The sequence below is a fragment of the Columba livia genome, chromosome 27 (genome assembly GCF_036013475.1).
Source record: "Columba livia isolate bColLiv1 breed racing homer chromosome 27, bColLiv1.pat.W.v2, whole genome shotgun sequence".
Classification (NCBI taxonomy): Eukaryota; Metazoa; Chordata; class Aves; order Columbiformes; family Columbidae; genus Columba; species Columba livia.
In genome coordinates, this window is record NC_088628.1 from 738,352 (window position 1) to 760,545 (window position 22,194).

At 45.7% G+C, this 22,194-nt stretch overlaps 1 protein-coding gene and 1 long non-coding RNA gene across 4 annotated transcripts in view; one reads left to right on the top strand and one right to left on the bottom strand.

Moving 5' to 3' along the window:
• The window catches only part of CPAMD8 (C3 and PZP like alpha-2-macroglobulin domain containing 8), a 41,975-nt gene extending 22,567 nt beyond the window's left edge, over positions 1-19,408 (bottom strand). Inside the window, exons 1-22 of one of the 3 annotated variants that reach the window (XR_010468275.1) lie at positions 19,170-19,408; positions 17,021-17,172; positions 15,612-15,634; positions 14,521-14,686; positions 14,338-14,390; positions 13,847-13,864; positions 12,849-12,903; positions 12,606-12,719; positions 12,107-12,191; positions 11,700-11,808; positions 10,637-10,864; positions 10,289-10,459; positions 9,804-9,932; positions 7,431-7,620; positions 6,804-6,976; positions 6,551-6,700; positions 6,277-6,438; positions 4,793-4,935; positions 3,749-3,814; positions 1,425-1,656; positions 727-880; positions 128-270 (exon numbers count right to left, since the gene is read on the bottom strand). Coding sequence is in view for 2 of the 3 variants with exons in the window: in XM_021291624.2 (XP_021147299.2) it covers positions 128-270; positions 727-880; positions 1,425-1,656; positions 3,749-3,814; positions 4,793-4,935; positions 6,277-6,438; positions 6,551-6,700; positions 6,804-6,976; positions 7,431-7,620; positions 9,804-9,932; positions 10,289-10,459; positions 10,637-10,864; positions 11,700-11,808; positions 12,107-12,191; positions 12,606-12,719; positions 12,849-12,903; positions 13,847-13,864; positions 14,338-14,390; positions 14,521-14,686; positions 15,612-15,634; positions 17,021-17,172; positions 19,170-19,246 (2,793 nt within the window). In the remaining variant the exon portion in view is untranslated. The remainder of the gene's footprint in view (positions 1-127; positions 271-726; positions 881-1,424; positions 1,657-3,748; positions 3,815-4,792; positions 4,936-6,276; positions 6,439-6,550; positions 6,701-6,803; positions 6,977-7,430; positions 7,621-9,803; positions 9,933-10,288; positions 10,460-10,636; positions 10,865-11,699; positions 11,809-12,106; positions 12,192-12,605; positions 12,720-12,848; positions 12,904-13,846; positions 13,865-14,337; positions 14,391-14,520; positions 14,687-15,611; positions 15,635-17,020; positions 17,173-19,169) is intronic. The other 2 variants (XM_021291624.2, XM_013367998.3) reach the window with 2 other exon arrangements.
• Positions 19,409-19,545: 137 nt separating this feature from the next.
• Positions 19,546-21,463, top strand: LOC135576502 (uncharacterized). Its single transcript, XR_010468296.1, has 2 exons — positions 19,546-20,123; positions 20,382-21,463. It is a non-coding gene; the product is annotated as an uncharacterized LOC135576502 (long non-coding RNA).
• The last annotated feature ends 731 nt before the right edge of the window (positions 21,464-22,194 follow it).

Sequence of the window (22,194 nt, forward strand, 5' to 3'; positions counted from 1 at the left end):
TATAAAGACAGAAATCCACACATAAAAACACAGCACTTGGATTAGCAGAAAGGGCCGTTCAGTTTTACTTGCGGGATTTGCCCCCCATTTATTTTTTCTGAATTGTTGCAAATTCGTATTTTCTTACCTCAATAATAACACTACTGCGAACATAATCCACCGCCACCGGGGTCCTCTTGTCCACGTAACTGCCCCCTGAGTGCCTGCCGCTCTTGGCGGTCTGCAGCCCCTCCTGGCAGCAGCCAGTCCCACCATAAGCAAAAGCTTTTGCTAAGAAACAGAGGGAAAAGCAGCAGAGACTGAGAGAGGAAGATCTTCAGGAGCTTAAGTGAAGATCTAGATTAACTAAATACAGCTGATTAACAATACATCAAGTGTTTTGTAATGACAGCTCTCTTCTATTACCTTTATTCTGTATTTGAACAGTCACATCTAAAAGAGGACCATACTTGCACAGCCACGGGGCAACAGGGAAACTCTTAAGTAGTTTCCAGTGTTGCACAATTTTTACCGTGATTATTTGCTTGAAAGGTGTAAAGAATTTGTTATTCTCTTAAATAAGTCTAATATTTAAGTCTCTGTAGCCGTAACAGATCCAAACCTTACATGACCACATAACAGGAAAACTGATGACCAGGGAATCTTGGAAAATTTGTTCATACAGACTCTTCAGCTATAGAATCTGTTTCTAAGAAACAAATGAAGATGGTTTTATTTCTACCCTACCAGTGATGTTGCTCAGTCCAAGCTCATTGAAGGACAGAACGACAGAGGTGGGTTTCGCTTCCCCGGGGGCAACGCACTTCTTCCTTGTCAGATGCTGCTTCCCAGGATGCCCAACAAACTTTATGCCTTTTGGAACAGAAATATTCACGTGGACCTGTGAAAATTTTTGAAAGCCATTTATTGCAAATGTCACCCGCAAAACCAACCCGCCTAAGTGAAGAATCTGAAACCCACAAAATGCTTAAGAAAATCTTGGCATGCACAGAAGATTCACTCTTCAAACTTGTTAGTTAATATATTTAACTGAGAGTGCTGCTTTCAGCTCAGCAAGGCTACAAGTGGTTCAGAATGAAACTACTGCAGCTGGACAGATCACAGAATCCCAGAGTGCCAGGGGTTGAAGGGCCTGGAAAGCTCATCCAGTGCAATCCCCCATGGAGCAGGAACACCCAGATGAGGTGACACAGGAAGGTGTCCAGGCGGGTTGGAATGTCTGCACAGAAGGAGACTCCACAACCCCCTGAGCAGCCTGGGCCAGGCTCTGCCACCCTTACCTTATTTACTTATTTATTTATACCTTACCTTAACCTATACCTCAACCCTATACCTTATTTACTATAACTTGTAGATAACTTCGGAGATTTTAATGCTAAAAGAGAATTTAGTGACTCAGCAGCAGGAACAAAGATGGTCGGTACCTCCACACAGACAGCTAAGTAATTGTAGACGGTCAGCGGGATTTTGGTCTGCTCCCCGCGGATGACGTGGTACGGCAGGGTGAAATCGATGAAGAAGGGTTTAAACGTCTTCAGCTCCGTCTGCACGGCGATGCCCAAGCCCTTCTCTTCAGACAGAGCCACGGCCTCGGTTATCCAGGTCGTGATGGAGTCCGGCACCTCCACGCGCAGCTGCGCCTCTCCCGATGGATTGCTGCCAAAGAGAGCGGGGAACAACAGGGGCTGGATGGTCAGATTAACCAATCCATGAAACATAACATACGCATTCTTAATGGATTAAAAGCTTTACGAGCATTTGCACTTTCATTACAGAGTCACTTTTCTTAGAGGCAAGCATCTCAAAAAGTCATTTTTGTTGGAAGCCTTTGCCCTTGTACACATTGCAGACTCTGCTTGAACATAAGGGCAAAGGACAAGCTTTCCAGCCACCAAGTTCAGCAGCTGCTTGTCCGGGGCAAATACTCTGATTCAGAGACATTTTGCTCGGTCGGTTTTTGGAATGCCTGACTCAGAAAATTTCCAAACCCATCGTTTTCTTCCAATGAAGATTGAAAGTAATTATTAAAAATCGAATTCCTGTTCTGAGTATTTAGCTTTACTGTGCATACCATAACACTCTATCATAAGCCTGGTATCCTCTTCCATGCTTTATAATAACAGAAATTCAATTTTGTTCCGTAGACTTTGCTATTTCCCTCCTGCAAAGCAGCTTTGGCCTTGCCTGGAACAGCAAACATTTCCTCTAAAGCAAGAACAAAAGCTGTTTCATGGCTCACCTGGCAGGATGATTGGTGCAGTTATGAGTACACCCTAAGGTTGTTTTCTCTCCAGTTCTTATTTATTCCCCAGAGCCTGATACACATGCTGCTAGCTCTGGAATCTTTCAAGAGCAACGTGCACCTCAGTTGGCATGGAAAAGGAGAAAGCAAGGTCTTCAGAACAAGCTCTGGGACTCTACAGCATAACACACTGTCTTTCAACACTGCAAAGCGCTTGATTCAAATCCAGGAGCAAATGAAGAGCTGCGCTTTCACTGCTTCTCAACTGAAGGTTATTCACCTTTTAAGCACCAAAGAGGTAGCTTTAACTCAACTGCTTGCAGTTTCCAATGAGCCTAAGCTGTTCACGTGTCAGGTACTGGTCTGTGTGTTTCTATTACAGCAGGAAAAGGATTAAAATAAATAGTTTGATAAAAAACTGGAGATCCCTCCACCTTTGAGCAGGCGTGCTGGGGTCGGGCAGTCTCCACGCACCCTGCCCAGTAAACGTGGTTCCCCAGCTCAACCTGCGGAGTGCAGAGCCTGGGAAACGCACCAACTTATTTTAACTTCTTTTAAGTGCGTTAGTTTCTGACTGTTTAGGTCTCCATCCCGCCTGGAGCTCGGGGGCCGGTACCTGCACTGAGCTCAGCCCGGAGCAGAGAGCAGAGGTGTCCCAGCTCCACCACTGGCAGCATTCCCACCTGCTTAACCGGACAATTTGTTGCAGCTGATGTTCTTTCCACTGGGATTTCAGCCCATAAGCAGCATTAACATTATTTTCACACATGAGGGCACTTACTCTTCTGGGCGGGAGGCCAAAGTACACACACATTTCCAGCCATTAGACCCTCCAGCCAGGCTCCAGGAATTTTTCGAATTGGTTTGGGAAGTTGACATTGGGCTTTTGTTTCTTTTTTTTTGTTTCTTTTGGGGTTTTTTTTGAGGCTTGTATATGTATATTGTATGTTATAATTATAAATGGTAGAAGAAAAAAAAAGCAAATTCTTCCTGTTCAAGAGAGTGGAAATGAAGGAATGCTCAGCTCAGTCGTTTCTAATGAAACGAAGTGGAGAAAATGCAATCAGCAGCGTTTTATTCCAAACTCTCCCGCTTACAATTAACTGCCCCAGCTTGCTGAGGCCCAAACGGGCACTTCTGGAATTCTTTGTGTATTTCTACAAAGCATATTTCATGCTCAATTGAACAGATTTGAATACACTTGCTGCAAGTTCCTGTCAAATTTAATTTATAATCACTTATTGAGAATGAAGTTTACTTGCAAACCTGGAGAAGCCTTTAAAAATTGTTTCAAATTGTCCTAGACGGGCAGCTTCGGGGAGAGATCAGTTACCTGATTATTCATTTTTCTAGTTCCATTTGTACCAGGTGGAAATCATGATTTATTGGGCAGTAAATTCAGGTTTGTGAGACATGCTCGTGTCACCGGTTTTAAAGAGCTTTGTTTTCTGCAGTTGAAGAGGACACAACCCTCCGGATATAATTACGGGAACTCCCCGTCGATACCTGACGTTGAGGCAGTGCCAGATCCAGGTCTCGGGAAAGAAGGTTCTTTTTCTCTTCTCTGCTCGGCTAGAACAAGAAATAAGTCAATGAATTCTTTTAATATGATGGTTTTAACGGTGGCTGATAAAGAAACGTTCTCACCTGAATGCAGCTCACATAACCAGCCCAGACTCTAGCCAGCACAGAATTATAAAAAAATGGAGTTCAGGATCTCCTGTGGCAGGAGCAGGATAGCAAGCAGAATTGCAACCCTGGACTTCAGCAGGGCAAACTTTGGCCTTTTCAGGCAATTGCTGCGGGAAATCCCATGGGCAAGGCTGCTTGAAGGTAAAGGGGCCCAAGGCAGCTGGTTGGTGTTCAGGGGCTGTTTCTACCGGGCACAAGATCAGAGCATCCCGACACGTAGGAAGTCAAGGAAGGAGCCAGGAGAGCTGCGTGGCTGAACAGGAGCTGCTGGAGAGAGTCCAGCGCAGCCACCAAGATGCTGGAGGGAGTGGAGCATCTCCCGTGTGAGGAAAGGCTGAGGGAGCTGGGGCTCTGGAGCTGGACAAGAGGAGACTGAGCGGGGACTCATTCATGGGGATCAATATGGAAAGGGGGAGTGTCAGGATTCAGTTGCTAAATTGTGTTCCTGCTCCATGGGGGGATTGCACTGGATGAGCTTTCCAGGGCCCTTCAACCCCTGATGTTCTGTGGTTCTGTGATCATTTATGACACTAATTACATAGTCTTTCCAAACGATCCCATCATGCATGCACACATCAGTCTGGGACATGAATAAGAATCACAGGAAACTGAGACAGGCAAATAGTTTGAAATGATCCTTTTGGGCAATATTAATTTTCCAGAAATGATTTAAATTTAACAAAGTAGTGTCAGTTACATTTTTTTGTTATATTTATGAAGACAACGGAAGAGTTTCCCCAACACCACCTTGTCTAAACTCAGCAATTTCCTGGGGCGTGGAGGTGGCAAACAGCCGAGAATACAGAAAAAAAATGCTAAGAGTATAATAGACAACATGCATTCCAACAGCAACGTTACCTTGGCGCTATTTTCGAATGCATTGACGCCACCAGCGTCCCCGTGTGCGGCTGGAAGGCTGGGACGGCCTCATCCGTGTACATGCCGCCGTTCTGCCTGTGGTTCAAGCTGACTACGTCGGTCATTACAACCAGGCCAGTTTCCTGGACAGAAACGCGATGACCACAAAAAGGAGAGCAAGGGAAAAAAATATTAAACGTGTACCAATAAAAACTTTTCTGAATAGAATCCCCCAACCCTACTCCAACATTTATGGGGTACATTTCAATTGAAACTTGAGGACTTGTAGAAGTTCATATAAAAATGACCATTAATGTGAAAATATGTAGGCATTTTATAGGCAGAGGTTTTACATGAAAGCTCATTTGCTTGGAAAAGCCGTTTAAACCAATATCCGACATTACTGGGCATGTGTAACTGCCAGGTAGCTACAGGTGAAAAGTTATTATGCATATTTTTCCCCTAAAATATAATATTCCAGCTTTTTACCCGTAGTGCTGCAGTTAGCAGGCAGCCCTCGCATCGGACGTCACCGATTCCGCGCACCAGGAATGCCAAGCAAAGCGGAAACGGGCCGCACAGCTCCGCAGTGAAAACACGGAACGCCTGCGAGATCTGTCTGCCAGCTCTGCCCCCTGACTGCACTTATTCACACGAGACAGCAGTTCCCAGACACCAAAGGGAGCATGAGCTTTGTTCTCTTGACATACACATGCAGTTCTTACAGATCAGGCCCCCAGCAATGCATACATACCAGCTATTAGCACATCTATCTTTTCCCAAGAATTTATGCCTCTCAGTAAGGAAAAAAAGCATCAGAGCAAAAACGCCAACGGATCAGGGAGAGAAGCAGCAGTGACTCCCGCAGCAGGGGGAAGTAACAAGGATTTAGAGTTTACAATTAAGAGACAAAGGCACCAGGGGAATATGTGGAAGCCTATGGGGTTTAAGACAACACAAAAGAACAGTTTAGCTACAATTTCAGAAAGGACAAAGAATGAAGAGATGGAGAATCAAAGAAGAAAATGTTACTGAGCTTTCACACGGATGGCCACAGAAGCTGGCAGAACAGGAAAGAGGTTTAAAGGATTTCCAAAGGAGAGCCTGAAAGGGGAAAGGTTATAAGGAAAGACTCACGTTCCACCTTCCTTCCCGGCTCAAGTCACTGCAGAAGTGACCTGCGTGCTCCCCCACACCCCCAGGAACCTTCTGGTCCCACCTGATTCTCCAGAGCACCTGCCGAATTCCTTCACCTAACAGGACACCTGCCCCCTCACCAAGACGGATCAGAACCAAAGCACATTTCTCCGACCTCTCTGCTGGAACAGCGTACTTTCTGTTCTCGGAGATCGCTTTGCAGCCTACGCCCCTGGAGAAACAGCCCCCACGTGAAAAAAGGAATTGCCTACGGAGCTGAAAATCATCCTGCAAACATGAAAGTAAAAAAGACACTCCATAGAGAAGCGAGGCTTGATTCTTCCTACTGTAAACGCGAAGCGAGCATCCTTGGTGATGTCCCAGTGCCAGGGAAAGACAGAAGATCTACGGCGTCTACGCGAGGACATGCCTGGCCACCAGAAGTGCCCTTCTTCCTTTGGAGCTCCAAATGCATCAGATACATCATATTCTGCAAGCTCCTGAAAAACCTGCAGGGAAAGGGGAGAGACTGTTGTCCTTCGGGATGAAGGCTGCTACTGAAGGGAACGTGTGGACAGCAGGACTGAGAGAAAGATCTCACTGCTTTAAATGTCCTTTTACCTGACTGGCTGTCAGTTGAAAACCTGTCTTCAGCAGGTAGACGCTCTTATCCACAGTGGCAACACAGACACAGCTCGATTTTGCAGCTCTGACCCTGACGTTCACAACATCACCAGGTCTGGTCTCATTTGCTGAGAGAGCCACTTCAACCTAGGAATTTAACATAAAATCCCATTATCCCGACTCAGCAGCAGCAGACAAAGAGAGTAACAAGACGCTGCTCTCTCCTCTCCAGCAGCTACGTTGCCAGTACCTGGTTTTCGAAGGAGGACTTGACGGTGAACTGCAGGCTGTCCGTGACGCCTTCCCCGTTCTCCCTGACATAATACACCAGCAGACGGCCCAAGGGAGCCATGCTGGGACCCACGGAGAACCGGAGGAACGTCATGCAGACTTCAACCTCTGCTGCAGGGGTGCTGGGAGGTGCTAAAAGAAGAAAGATACAATTAAGTTCTCAACCCATTTAAAATAAACCAAAAAAAAAAGGTATTTATTGCTGCAGAACACTGCTGAGAAAACTATAAATGGGTTTGAAAAAGGATTATGCAGCTTATGAGATGGGGTTGTAGCTGGGCTTGCATCAGTAGGGCATCACTCTCGAGTTGATGAAGGCTGGGAGGCACATTAAGGAAAACTAGAGTTTTCTTAGCAAAGGGAGAGAATGCAGAAAGATTAGAGAAAATTCTCCAAGAGATCTCTCTCTTGGAATTTTTTTTATATATATTAATTATGTGTGCAATGGATATGACAATTTTTCTTGCAGAAAATTATTCTATGCCCTCTAAGAAGCATCAGCTTCAAGCCAAGGGATACTTAGGTTTGTGGGAGGGTTGTTTTTCCAAAAAAGTAGGGGCAAGTGTGCATTTCTGATGCTAGCTACCTGTTCCTGGGAAGTGCGTGATATCAATGTTCTTCTCCAAGGGAAAGGCGGCTCTTTTGCTCCTCTGCTGGGTGACGTTACTGGGCTGCAGTCCTGAAAGGACAATGTTGCCTCGCGATGCCACTTCATAATGCAGAGTGAAGTTGCAAGGACAGGTGGACTTCACTGCAATCCAAGCCTCCTCTCCTACCTGCACCCAGGGACAGAAAAGCAAAAGATCTGGTCTGTTACAACGCGTGCTTTTTATTGATAAAGCACAGAAATCTGTGTGGGTTTGGGTCCACAAGAGCTGGGCCCCCTCCTTCTCAGAAATGTATGTTACGTTAGCGCTGTTTCCATGGGTTTCCTTCACAGGCAAAAGGGGCCTGTGTTCAGCTCTGCGCTCCCTGCAAGTCTAACAGGAGAATGGGCCGGGGGGTTGTGTGCATTAATGAAAACAATGAAGGAATCTCTGGAATCCTGAAAGTTAAGCCTTTTGGCACCGAGCAGCTGTCAGAATTGGTTGAATTTTAGACACCCATTCAGTAGCCCAGCCCAAAAAGAAAGAGATGGGTTAGGAGCGGGAAGAGACGTGTGTTTGGTAGTCTTTGCAGTTCAATTGAGATTATACACGGTGATTACTTTCATATGGCAAATATTAATTCAAACATAACCAATGTGGCACCAAACTACTGGGAATAGATCTGAGGGAAAATGCTTTCAAATTACACAAGTTGTGATACTAATTTGCAACCCTGGCGCTCGAGGAGCTCCCCGACACACAAATTAAGGAGCAGAGAGTGGGTTTTTTCTGGGTAAAGTCATCCGATGCCTGAAGTAGGTTTCAGAGCAGCACACTGACCTCCTGAAGTCCCGTACCCAGAGGTACTTGCTAAGTACTGAATACCAGGAGATCAAATCCCCAGTCCCAACAGGACAGACACCAGGACGGGGACTGGGGCGGTCTGGCTGAGTCACAGACCCGCAGAGCAGCCAGCGCCCCCAGGAACACAAACGTCTTGTTTCTGGGACACGAGGAGCCACTAACACTTGTGTTCAGTAACATTTCTTCAGCAGCTTCCACTTCTGATCCTCCTGCCGTTGAACGCACAGCAAAGCCCATCTAAGACTGAACAGCAATGTTAAATCCCAACGAAATCTTTTGAAAAACCTCTTTCTTCAGCGCTGACAGTGTTATCTTTCCAGAACGTACACATGGTACAAACCAAATCAGCAAAGACTTGAATAGAAGGAGCTGCTAAAGGTTAAATACAGCGAAAATGCCATGGAGTCCAAGAAGTGCCTCGTGACATTAAATATTTGAAGTATTAAGAATTCCCCAGTGCAAACGATGAAACAATTCATTAAAAAATGAATGTAGCTAATTGGAACACCCAGTAAGAGTTGGCAAAGCAGGGAAACAGTTCCCACATCAGCTGGTCATCCAACTCCCAACTTTCCCACACAAGAATTAGTTCTAATCAGGTTATAATAAGAACAATGTGTTCAGATTAGCAGTGTATAATCCCCTTTCCATACCTCAGGAAACTTGTAAAAGATTAATTAGCCATTAAACTTCCATGAAACGCAAGGATAAAAAAAAAAAATCTCTTATTTGGCTACAAAAGGTCTGAAAGCAGCCTGACAGCCCTGCTGATCATGGCAATCTAGGGGTGGATATTGCCAAAAGCCACCTATTTTTTTTCCACAAAGCAACATGCAGACCCTCAGAGTTTCTTCTTGGGTAGAGAATAAACCCTGAACAGCTCTCAGAAAAGCGACATGCAACAGGAATCACGGTTACATCAGATCTTTCCTTTAAGAGAGAGATTTGACAGCTTTGATGTGGAAGGAGCACATTTTTAGAGAGGCTTCTACAAAAACTACAAGAGAAGACGAGATAACTATGTTCACAGTTCAATAACTGGAAGACTAAACAGATCCAGCTGAGATTTAAACCGAAGTTCTAGTGAGACTACATAGCCCTAATTCGGATCTTTAGTCTTTAAGCCACTCCCACTAACACCACTTCAATCTTTCAGCATTTGTTGTCTTGGACTAAAGTAGTTTTCACCAAGTAATTCCTGTGTGATTGTTATTAGAGGTGCACAGACCACATATTCCAATCTGAAATCTCAGACGTTGTCAGTGCCTATATCCACCGTCTGCCCCGCTCCCACAGCACAAAGGAGGATGAGATGCTGCACAAAGCACCAAAAGCACTTTACTTTGTGGAACAAATATTTGGTGGCTGAATTGCAGCTACTTCAACCTTTGTAGTGGAAACAGTAACAGTCCCGGATCCCAGAAACAGCAATGGCTAGAAACACTTGACAAAGTACTTTACGCCAAGAAATGCAGTTGTTGCCATGATGAAATATGAAGCCAACATACCTGGAAAGGTTTGTCTGGGGCCTGGAGCTGGATGTGACACTTGCTGGGCGAGTACCAGCTACTGATGGACAAGTAGTTTGGCAGATATTGATCCCCAGCCGGTTTCCCATCAATCGCCGTCACTTTGGTCTTAACAAAAGTTACATCTGAATGTTATGCAGGTACAGAAAGCCTGGTTTGTATTCTCTTCTTACACTGTATCCCCATCTCCCATTTTACACTTTCCAGCTTTACAGCAAGAGCACTCCAAATACTGGACACTTACTACTGTGCGTAGCTGTGTTTGGAGAATCACCTTTTCATTATGCTTCTCAACACCAGTTGTAGTGGCAGCAAGAAACAAAGCAAGTGTTTGCTGCATTTAAATCATGACGTTGAAGCTAAAAGGCACAGATTCCCTGTTTGTAGCACTGATTTACAAAGTGCAGGTTTGATAAGATTAGTTACATTAAAGCCCGCTAATCCTATAAAGAGCTTTCACCCACCTCCAGCCAGACGTATTGGGCAGCTGTAGGGATGGAGGGGATTTCAAACTCCACCAGTCCATTCCTTGAGACCAGTTCACTTGTGTAAACGTTGTCCTTCGGTGTGAGTTCAGCTTTAATTCGGATAGTGACTCTGTCAGCTGGACTTCCATCAGGGTAAGCCACTTCTACCTACAAAGTGTTTGATTTATAGAACAACATGGTTTATATTATAGGCAATTCCAGCCAATGTCAGAATCAGCAGGTGAGGAAAAAAAAAATCACACCAGAACATGGTATGACATCCTGGGATCAAGCCAGTATGACCGTATATCGGGATCAAGTCAGCATCTCTAATTCTAATCTTACCTTTCCTTTGTAAGGCAGCCCAGGTTTGAACTGTTTCCTGGTATCCTTGGAGTACTTGATATCAATCAGCTGCTTCTGAACAGGTGTCGAGTCATCAAACGTAACCTGTTTGCTCCCGTCAGAGCTGATGACCGTGGCCCAGATATTGACCATCCCTCGGAAATGTTCCGGAACATCAGCTGGCATCATGTCTTTCACACACACATCGAAAGCAGCCGAGCCATCGATCTACACAGTGTGGGGGGGAACAGAAACCTAAGTTTGCATTCACAGAATCACAGAATCCCAGAGTGTCAGGGGCTGAAGGGCCCTGGAAAGCTCATCCAGTGCAATCCCCCATGGAGCAGGAACACCCAGATGAGGTTACACAGGAAGGTGTCCAGGGGGTTGGAATGTCTGCACAGAAGGAGACTCCACAACCCCCTGGGCAGCCTGGGCCAGGCTCTGCCACCCTCACCCCAACAAGTTTCTTCTCAAATTTAAGTGGAACCTCCTGTGTTCCAGTTTGCATCCATTGCCCCTTGTCCTGTCACTGGTTGTCACCAGAAGAGCCTGGCTCCATCCTCCTGACACTCCCTCAGTTCAGCTGTGAGGATGCTGTGGGAGACTGTGTCAAATGCCTCACTCAAGCATTCAAAAAGTGTCTAGAAGCCAAATCTAAAGCATAGGCACTTGAGAGGAGTTTGCAACAGCATTTTTAAAGGATTTGGAGTGGAGGGAATTAATGAGGAGAATGGGTGAAGGAAGGAGGAAAGAAAGCAAGCTTCGTTTTCCTTCCTTATCCTCAGTCTGGACTAGCTGTGTCACAGTCCCTCATTCTCATGTTCTCTTCAGCTCTAGATGATCTAAAACCAGATGAATATTACGCCAACAAATTCTCATCCCTCCAAACCATAAACATACTGTGTCAAAACATAATATTTTTATCATGCTGGATCAAATTATTGCGTTTATTCATTTATTTTCTGATCTTCCATCAGTAACATGAAACAGGGCTGTGCTATCCATGTCAAAGAGCACAGAGGAGGCGTTTTACCGCAGCTGAGTCCATGGTCTCCCTCACCTGGGTGGTCCTGAGGACAGGGTGTCCCACCTCATGTCTGTAGTACCCTACGCCATTTATGGTCATATTGACAATTAACTTTCCTGTCACCGGCTTTCCAAATGTATATCTGCAATGGAAAGAGGATAACGATTAACTTCCAGCTGGTTTCTTGCTTTCCCGATTATATCAAGGCCCATACCGTGTGACCTGCACATCTAGAAAACAGAAAACAATATCACAGCAAGTTTTCCAGCTTGTTACTGTCAACATGTTTGATGAAGGCTTTTATGTACAGGAGCTTCTGATGATGACCAGAAATCATCTGAAAAGTCTGCAGCAGGTGAGATCCGAGCTCCAGCAACTGCCCCATCCCGTGGCCGTACTACAACTTACATAATGAAGCTTTATCCGGGACACATTCCTACCTGGCATGGACAGTTCCTTTTTCACACAGCGAGAGGTCGCGGATGTAGCGAGGGGGGTCAATCAGCAGCTCAAACTTTGGTAATACTACAATGAAAAGAAACACAAAAGCTTTTCAGAGGGGCTTGGAGACTGAAAAGGGGGGTAGCAAAAACCAAAATTCATAATTGCAGGGAGGGCTCTGGGAAAGGAAGGAAAACACTGACAGACTGAAAAATATTGAGGAGTTTCCCAGCAAATTAAATCTTTGTTACATGAATTGATTGTGCAATATGACACTCCATTTCGGGTCCTTTACTTTATAAAGTGTTGAGGACAGGAAGAAAGGGTTTGGTTAAGTTGTAAGTGTCTGTATCCCTGCAGCCTTCAGAGAAAGTTTTGTCATGACATATTAAATGTATTATTTCTCAGGTGTTTCATCTCAAGCAAAAATATTTCATATTATTTTGTTCTTCCAAATGTGCCTGGGTTATAGTCAAAGTTAATTTGGATCCAACTCACCATATTTCTGAACTTCAAAGGATTTGTTGTATGTGTGCCCCTGCATTTCAGCAAAGATGAGCCACTCGCCAAACACCGGCTGATCGGACAAGGGAAAAGTCATATTGACAATACCTGCAAAAGGAACAACATACTGTGAACCGCGTCACTCAGCAGCCCTTGGCAAGGCTGACTGAACACAACTCGGGACAAACAGGAGCAAAGGAAGTAACAATCACTGAGAAAATCAAGTCTGAAACTCACCACAACAAATTGGCGTCAAATTACTCCACTCTATCATACGAGACCCCCGAGGATCCTGCATAGCGGTTTAGGAATGAGAAACATCACAGTGAAAATGAACATCACTAATCCATTTAATTCCATTTGCAACAAAGAACTTCATTTTGTAAAATATACATTTCACTAGTAGCTCAAGCGTAACTAACATATGTCAAAAATCTTCTGAAGACACTTGACCGGGGGCATTTTCTGTCTCAAACTCATTTAAGGACGCTGCCTGCCTCTATAACCAACGCACACGAGCAAGCACTGTCAGCGGCAGATCTTCCACCTTATCTTAAGACACCTATTTGGGGGGGGATGACCTGGCCTCTGAGACGCTTTCTTTCCATTCACAACGGCAGCTGTACAACTAGCAAGACAATTTTTAGATGACAAAGTCAGATGAACTTAATCCCGCTCTTTTTGTCAGCATTAGGTCTGTGATTGAAAGCAAACAAGAGGGTGAATTCTTCTGCTTGCTGACAGCTAAAGAAAATACGTGGTTTAGAAAGGAAAAAAAGACTAGACACAGAAGGAACCTCTCATTCACCTCAGAAGGAAGAAGACAGGAGCACCCTTTCCTTGCCATGAATTTCTAGTGTCCACTATCATAATGTTTGGGTGCAGAGATGAGACTGGCCCTGCCACAGCAGCCCAGGCAGGTGAAGGATGGGAGCGTGTTTGCATTGGAAAGGGAGACATTGAGTGGGACTGGCACATTTAGACAGTGAAGTCAGCCAGTTCTTCTCAGGCTGAAAAATGGGAACAGATGTCTGAAACTGAAGTAGAAAACAAGGATATTTGTTGGTGATAACAAAAAAAGGCACACAGATCAGTTAAAGAGAAAGGGGTAGAGGTAATGGCAGAGGTTACAGTTGGGAATGGCCGTAATGGGCTTGAAGAAGCACAGATGTGCGACTCGTTCCCCTTGTGCCTCTACGGGACACACGCTGGGTCACTGGCAGGCAGATACTCACCACCACATAAGCTTCGATCTGAAAGACAAAAATAATAAAAAGCTTTATGAACCAAAGCTACCTCTCTGCTTCTTGTGATGAACTGCTGAGTCGACATAAGCAAGGCAGGATGAATGAAGTGACCAAGTTTAAACATCTCTTCTTTGGTAAGAGTAACCTGAGAAACATCCATTTCACTCACACATCCAATGGGAAACGTAACACTTTGTGCATCACCTCAATAGAGTGCAAGTCTCTGACAACCCCTGACTGCTTTGCCATAGTCACATTCTATTTGCTAGCACTACAAACTGCCTATTCTCCTTCAACAGGGAGGTGACCAAATGAAAAATAAAACCCTAAGTTGTAAAAACCAACACGCAATCGCAAGACATGCCTAAATAGATTAAGAAATCCAATTACATTTCTGCATAAATGTACATTAGAATAAAATAGAGGTTGCCAAGCATTCCATCATATTTTACAGTGTGAAGGAAAACAGTTTTCTTTACCCTGTCATCGACTGGTCTCAAGTCAGAAGTCACCATATAGAGGTTTATCAACACTGCAAAAAGGAAAAGAGGAAATGTATCAGTCAGCACAGCCAACACTGAGCAGAATTTCTCACCCTAGAATCTACAAGTTTTGCTTGAAAGCAGCCCAAGCATCTGGCAAGTTCTGCAAGGTCACTTTACCTTTCTGCTTGGGTTTGTAGACAGGTTTATCCGTCTGAATGAACACCGACGACCCTTTGCTGTCGATGGTTACGGTGGTATAGTTGTGAAAGATGTAGCCGTCCCCTGCCAGGTGCCGGTTGCCCCAGACCTTCAGATGCGCTTGTCCACGGAGTCCTGAGGGCACCTGGAAAACCCACCACGAGGTGAGGAAGACACAGAAAAAGCCTCTGCGCTTCCTGGGGAACGTAACTGACACTGAGTGAGTAAAGAGCAGCCACCTGCTGCATTTCAGCATAACTATGTGTGAGCAATAAAAAGAAAATGAAGAACATACTAGATCTTTTACAATGTATAAACTTCAAAGGAGGAAAAGTCATGCTAAAAGCACAGCAGGAAATTCTCTTCTACCCTTTATCACTCAAGCAAAGTGATATTTGATCTACATGTGCAGCTTTCACTAAAGAACGTGTGTTACATGGGGAAATGGAGCATGCTATGGAAGAAATAGTTCTGCTGAGAGAGAGAGGAAAAAAACCAAGACATCCATGCTTGCACCAGTTCTTGAGAGAAATAAGACTTAAAATCACATGATATTAAAAACTACAAACTAAAGAAATCTGATAATACAGAAATATTATGATAATAGGTCATAGTTTGAGAGTGAAAAAAACCCCACACAAATCAGCAGTGACGCTACGGATTTTACTGAACAGTGAGTTACAGTCTTTGGATAAATAAATCTATGGCATTTGGTATTACTGCTGTCTATATTTCAATTTCGTGACATGACTGGGTACTTACGTATTTGCATATTACCCCAGTAAAGGAGCAGGGAGTATCGAATCTTTCTAGAATCTAATTCCCTCACACAGTTTAATTACTGGCAGGACAGGGCAGCAGCATCAGCCAAACAGTAACTACACAAAAGGCAAAGCAAACTCTGCTGTTTGCCACCAAGGCAGGGAGATCCCATCGGTCACGCCAGACCAGCACCGAGCTCCTTAGACCTCTGTAAATCTACGGCTTTAACTTACTGATAGGTCAATGACAATGGAGATGATGCAGTAGCTGCACTGCAAAGAAAACATCTAAAACTAATGGACACTCACCTTCAGTTTAATTGTTCCTTTATCTAAAAAGAGAGAAAGGCAGAGTTATTATTCTCAAATGAGCCTACCAGGGGTAAGGCTAGTAGAAGTTCAACAAGGCCAAGTGCCGGGTCCTGCCCTTTGGCCACAACCACCCCCTGCAGCGCTCCAGGCTGGGCACAGAGTGGCTGCAGAGCAGTCAGGCAGAAAGGGACCTGGGGGACTGATGGACAGGAAGCTCAACAGGAGCCACCAGTGTGCCCAGGTGGCCAAGAAGGCCAATGGGATCCTGTCCTGGGTCAAAAAGAACGTGGTCAGCAGGACAAGGGCAGTGATCCTTCCCCTGTGCTCTGCACTGGGGAGGCCACACCTGGAGTGTTGTGTTCAGTTCTGGGCCCCTCAGGTCAGGAAAGAGATTGAAGTGCTGGAGCGGGTCCAGAGAAGAGCAACAAGACTGGGGTAGGGACTGGAACACAAGCCCTATGGGGAGAGGCTGAGGGAGCTGGGCTTGTTTAGTCTGGAGAAGAGGAGGCTTAGAGCTGAGCTCAGCACTCTCCAGAACTACCTGAAGGGCAGTTCTAGCCAGGTGGGGATTGGTCTCTTCTCCCAGGCATCAGCATTAGGACAAGGGGCCATGGGCTCCAACTCTGCCAGGGGAAATTGAGGCTGGAGATGAGAAAGCAATTCTCTGCAGAGAGAGTGGTCAGGATTGGAATGGCTGCCCAGGGAGGTGCTGGACTCACCGTCCTGGAGGTTTTGAAACTGAGATTGGCCATGGCGCTTAGCGCCATGATCTAGTCAATGGGCTGGAGTTGGACCAAGGGTTGGACTTGATGATCTCTGAGGTCTTTTCCAACCCCATCAATCCTGTGATTCTGCAAATAATTCTCAAAACAAACACTCACAGAATCTGTTTTGATTGCTGGATACAGCCATACCTAAGATTTCTCTTTAGCATATGTTGCCCATATGTGTAAGCATCCCTCCCTTTGAATTACTTAGCAATTGTCAGCCAATTTCAAAGACAAGAGGAGGATAAAACCAGAGACAATGGGGAGACTGCATTTCCAGCACTCATTTTAAACTAAGGGTAGAAAACTATGATGATGTTGTAGACTTGACATTTTTCTTTCTGTTGAAATTATCACCTTATTCCTTATACAGCTCCCCGGTGTCAAACATTCCGGTTTCAAAAGGAAAGTTATTCATTATAAAACTCTTGAGTATCAATTATCCGGAGTCTCTGTATGTCTTGCTGTTCCAAAATTATGGGCCTTGGATATTTGAGATGACATATAGCAAAACCGCAATAGCACAACCAACCGAGAACATTTAGCAGTAGTCAACAAATTAAATATTAGTTTGATTCCAGATCCGTTATCACCTCGACTTCTAAACTAGTTCTCGAAGTCAGAATAACAAGAACTTACCCAGAACCGTTCCATGGCCTCGGGACACAGTTTCTCCTTTGACTACTAACTGAATCTGGACCATTGTCTCCTTGACAGCATTAAAGATGGTTACACTTATAGCTTCTTCAACACCCGATCGGAAAACAGAAGGTGCCGCAATTAAATAGCCCCTGGGGAGCATAAAAGGAACACAGAATGCACACAGAAATGAACAGAGCTTACAAATCCTTCATATTTAAATAAAGACACTAATATTGATGTTTACTGCATATATCTTATAGGTAAACAAGCTAAATATACAAAAAGCTCATCATAAAAAAGCTGAAGTTCATGAAAGAATAAAGAGGTACCTGAGCCTCCAGCAGAGTGCTGTAGATAACGCTTTGGTTTGAAACAATTTAGATACTTCTAACATTTTTGCCTCAATTGTTTTTCACAGGTCCGTTTTCTCATATAGAAGTGACTCTCAGAGTCGATACTCAGCACTTTCTAAAGGTCAGACTCGCATACACGTAACACATCTAAACTTCCAACTCATACAGGAGCAGCCCGGAAACTGCAGTTACAAGACTGGGCTCAAATTCTCAGCTCTGCTGCCACTTTTTTTTTTCAAACAGTTGTACCGTGCAAGTTTAAAAGCCCGGCAGAAAGCAATCACTTGAGCGGGGCACGGAGCTCTACAGCCAGCCCAGACCGCCCGTACACACCGTGGTTCTGAATGGAACCCGTCCCACGCTTGTGCCCAATGGCATCGTGCCAGCAACTTGTCGGCTACAAGCATCACAGACTGTGCTCTCTGATGCGTTGGGCTGTAAGCAACACGGTTACATTCTCTTCATTACACACCTTTTGGGGGTTTTTGCTTCCCAAAAGGATTTAATTTTTAAATGAGGCGATTTCTTGTATGTTTCTTTAAGCCCGATGGCTCAGCTCATGCCTTTCTGCAGTTCCATGAGCCAGGTTGCGTTAGTTCATGATTAATTATCACTCGGGGATGAGGATGATTGTGTTTTACAGCCCCCGAGTCATCTTTTATCAAATTCCAACCCCTGTTTCTCTCTCAGCAGGCCTCATTGCCATGGAGATCCCATTACCCCCAAAGGAAGTTCAGATCTCTGTGGCATTTGAGCTAAATTGCATGGGGTCCTCGGAGATTCAGACCCTTATGGTTTCCAGGTTTGAAAACTCATCAGAACAACAATAAATAACAATAAAAAGTTACTACTTAGCCTGCAAAATTCTTGGTAAGACAGACATAGCCCGTGTTGTTGCACAGGGAGAGCGAGTACCATCTGCATCCAGTACGGAATGGTTAGACTCCAAGTGTCACACAGCACAGTGCTGCGGAGCCAGATGTGAAGCACATGTATTCACATTGTTCTGCATCACTGCAACTCTTCCCCAAGTATCAGTCCGCTGATAAGGCTATTTAAGTCACTTAATAAGTGGTATTTTAGCATCAAATATTTAGCTTGGCAATTAAACAGCTAAATTGACAGTGACTGGACAGCACATTCGACTAACAGCTCTGTCAGGTTACACCAAAACTTGGCAGGACGTGAAATATTTTCTAGTAAGCAAGTGAAAATAAGTTCTCCGTGGCACTCAGTTAATGCAGCTATTCACGGTGTTGATGGGCTGCAATAAACCAGGGATAAAGAACAAAGCAAACCTAAATCAAAGTTAAACTGAACACACTGCAACGAGCTGTAGATTCAGTTCCTAGAAGCCAGAGAACTTTCCCCCCAGTGAAATGTTTCTCCCTGGATGCTTTTCCCCCACAAGAATGTTTCACACGCTCTTCGGGCGCAAACAGCGCTACCTTCAACCATCCCCAGCACAACAGCAGCCCCGGCGCAGCACCCCGGATTCCTTAAATAATTGTTCGCAGATAAAAGCTCTGCAGCCGCTCGCCAGAGGCAGGTATTTTTAAGGAGACTTTCTTATATTTTTTTCTTTCCGCTGTGCTATGCACTTTTACACCGGCGAGTACAAACGTGCTGCCGGGCTGGGGAACCGCGCCGCTCGCCTCCCCAGCCCCCGGAGGGGAAACTTCTCACGGGCTTTGTTAAGCGCCTGGTGCAGCCACCCCGGAGCCCCATGCAGAGCAGACCAGAAGGGTCCATCCTCCCTCCCCACCGCCCCTCCCGGGGGTCCCGGTACTCACTGCCGCTCCCGGGGCTGGGCAGCAAGCAGGCTGCACAGGCTCAGCAGGACCCCCCAGGCACAGCAGCTGCGGGCCATGGTGCTCGGAGCCCCGGCCCACAGCCGCTCTCTCCGCGGGCAGGAGGAGCCTTTTGTTCCCAGCGAAGCGCAGCCCGAGCTTCCCCCGCCGCCCCGCTCCCGGGCTCGGCTCCCCGGTGCCTCTGGCCGCCGCCTCCGCCGCGTCCCCGCCCCCGGGCCGCCCCCTCCTGGCCCCGGTGCCCGCTCGGCTCCGGCCCCGGCTCTTTGTCTGCGGTCCCCGCCTGCTCCTGACAGCGTGCACCGGGGGAGGGGGCCGGGCTGCAGCCCGGGGCGGAGGGGCGGAGGTGCGGGCCCGGTCCTGCCCACCCGCCCGCTCCAGGTGCGCTGCCGGCTGCAGCAGCCGCTCCTCACCTTCCTCATCCTCCCGCAGCCCCCGAGGGCTCCTCTGAGCCCGGAGAGCCCCTGCCTGAGCTCCTCCAGTGCCTGCCGGGCTCGGACAGATGCACAAGTGAAGGTTCCCACTGGTCCCATCAACTTGGAGCATCCCCTGCATGGGCCGGTCCCGTCCACTGGGCCTCTATCCTCCCAGCTGCTCCACTGAGCCCTGCCAAAGAACCGCTTTTCAACCCCAAAATCCTATTCAAGCCCTGCTCTGTCCTCCTCCATCCCCAGGCCCTCACTGTCCATCTCCATCCCTGTGTCCCAGCCGCGGCTCCAGGCGCTGGAGACAGGAGGGGGAGCTCTCAGCACGCTGCTCTGGACAAGAACAGTTCGCACAAACCGGGGAAGAGCAGATCCGAGGCAACAGCAGAGATTCGAGGCCACAGAACAAACGCCATGTCCCACAGTGATGCACTAAAAGCTGCACATAGGAATGATTTCTGCAACCCGTGCTGGGACTCTGAATTTTCCCCCAACACCACACACCTGCTTTAAGGTAAGCTGCTAGGAAAAGAGGAACCAAAAGTTACAAAATACTATTCCCCCCAGGTTAGCTCTGTTACTTGAACCTCCGTTCTATTTCTTCTAAAAATTCCTGATACGGAGTCTAGTATTTTACTCAGCAAAAACCAGAGATTTGTATCCAAAAGTCAACTCAATAGTTTACCAAAGGCCCTTTTTTCCTTCTAGCTTCTGACCAAAAAAGCAGCAAATCAAAGTCTAAAAATTCTTTTTGGATTCATCACTTTCTCAGATATGTGCACAGAACCCTCCATGCTGCAGCGCTTTCCTGTCTGCAACGTAGCAATGCCAGCATCTGCCTCCTGCCTGAGGGCAACGCTCAAGAGCATGTTGGAACCCTTCACTTAAAGAGGATCAGCAGGCAAAACGAAAATGAAGCACCTCTGCTGTTCGGATGGTCCAGCAGCCTATAACTGATGCACAACATCTCACCACTCAAAACAATGACTTTGGTAACAGTCCTGCAAAAATCAGGTGTGTTTTGGGTACATTTCACCTTGGAAAAAGCTCCTCTGGCCACGGACTCCAAAGAAGCACCAGGATTCAGCGCTGAATGGAGGGATGCAGCACAGCACGCTTCTCAAGCGCAGCTCCAGCATCCTCAGCTGGAATGCTTTTCAACACAAACCAGTGCATTTCTACATTTCAGAAATCACAGCTAGAAATTATCATCATGTGGAGTACGGCCCTTTTAAATCACAGCTAACTTTTTCAAAAGGAAGCATTTTTTCCAAATTGAAGATTTTCTACTTGATATTTACTGACTACAAGAAATATCAGGCAGTTACAGTCTCTAAGGACTGCAAACCATCTTCTAATTATGAAAGTATGTGCAATCCTGTAAATAAGGCTAGACTCAGCTTGGTCTGAAAAAAAAGGAGGCTTTAGATATCATTTCAAACTATTTAGTTACTGAAATGGAATTTTCTGTGCCTGCCAAAATGAATCCTATTCAGTGTGATGCAACAGGTGTTGGAATTCCAGCAGCCGCCTGCAACCCACATCTGGTAACCGTTAGGAGTTTAAAGGAAGTTCTGTAAGAACTGCTTATGTATAAAAACTATTCATCAGTCAAATCTATGGGCCATATTCACCCACCCGCTTGCACTGTGCATAGTTCAGATTTTTATTTCGTTTACAAAAAACGTAATTCTGCTTCTCATGAAATGTCAGGAATCTCAGGCGCTTGTCCAGGTTGGAAGCGTGGGGGGATCGGAACGGCCGTGTTGGAAAGGTGAGAGAGGGACTGCAGTTTGTAGAGGAAGGCATGAGTACATCTGTATTTGTTCTGACTAAATCTAATTTATACCCTGACTGCTTGTACATTCTCATCATTACTCTGCAGAACAATTCCCCCCCGCCAAGAATAAGGTCTTAGTTATTTTTTACATCATGATATTCACAGTAGTAAAACCCACACCCATTTCTTCACCTCTCAGTTTTGTTCTCCATTTGTGTTTCTGTGAAAGCTTTTCTGTTAATCAAACATGGATTTCTAACATAGAAACTAAGTGCAAAACAAGCATCCTGCTGCCTTTGTCACACCACTGCAAGCTTACCCACGACGAGGAGAACATTGTTTCTCAGAAGCTACAGCCTCAGTCCAGACACAGGTGGTAGAAACAAGACTGATCCTGCCTCCTGGGAATACAAGTATCTCTAGAACAAAATTACAAGGAAAGGATAATTAAAGAGCACATCCAAAATAATACAATCTGTGTGGCATATAACAGGATAATGATATTGAGAATATACTCATTACACAGTTCTGTTAAAAATACTTATTAATCATCTCTGGAACAGGAGAGGCTGACATTCCATAGTACATTTTAATTCCTGAAATAGTACTAAGAAATCATTCATACGGGCAGAAGCTCATTTAGAACATGAACAGAGCCCTGTGCTTAATCAGAGTGGCTCTCCTTAGGGTTGTCAACTCTCCACATTTAACAATTGATAGGACTTGCACATACATTATCACAGAAATATTTTAAAAGGAACCCATCAGAGGCATTTGAGACTACTCCGCCAGCCTAGTCCTCCAC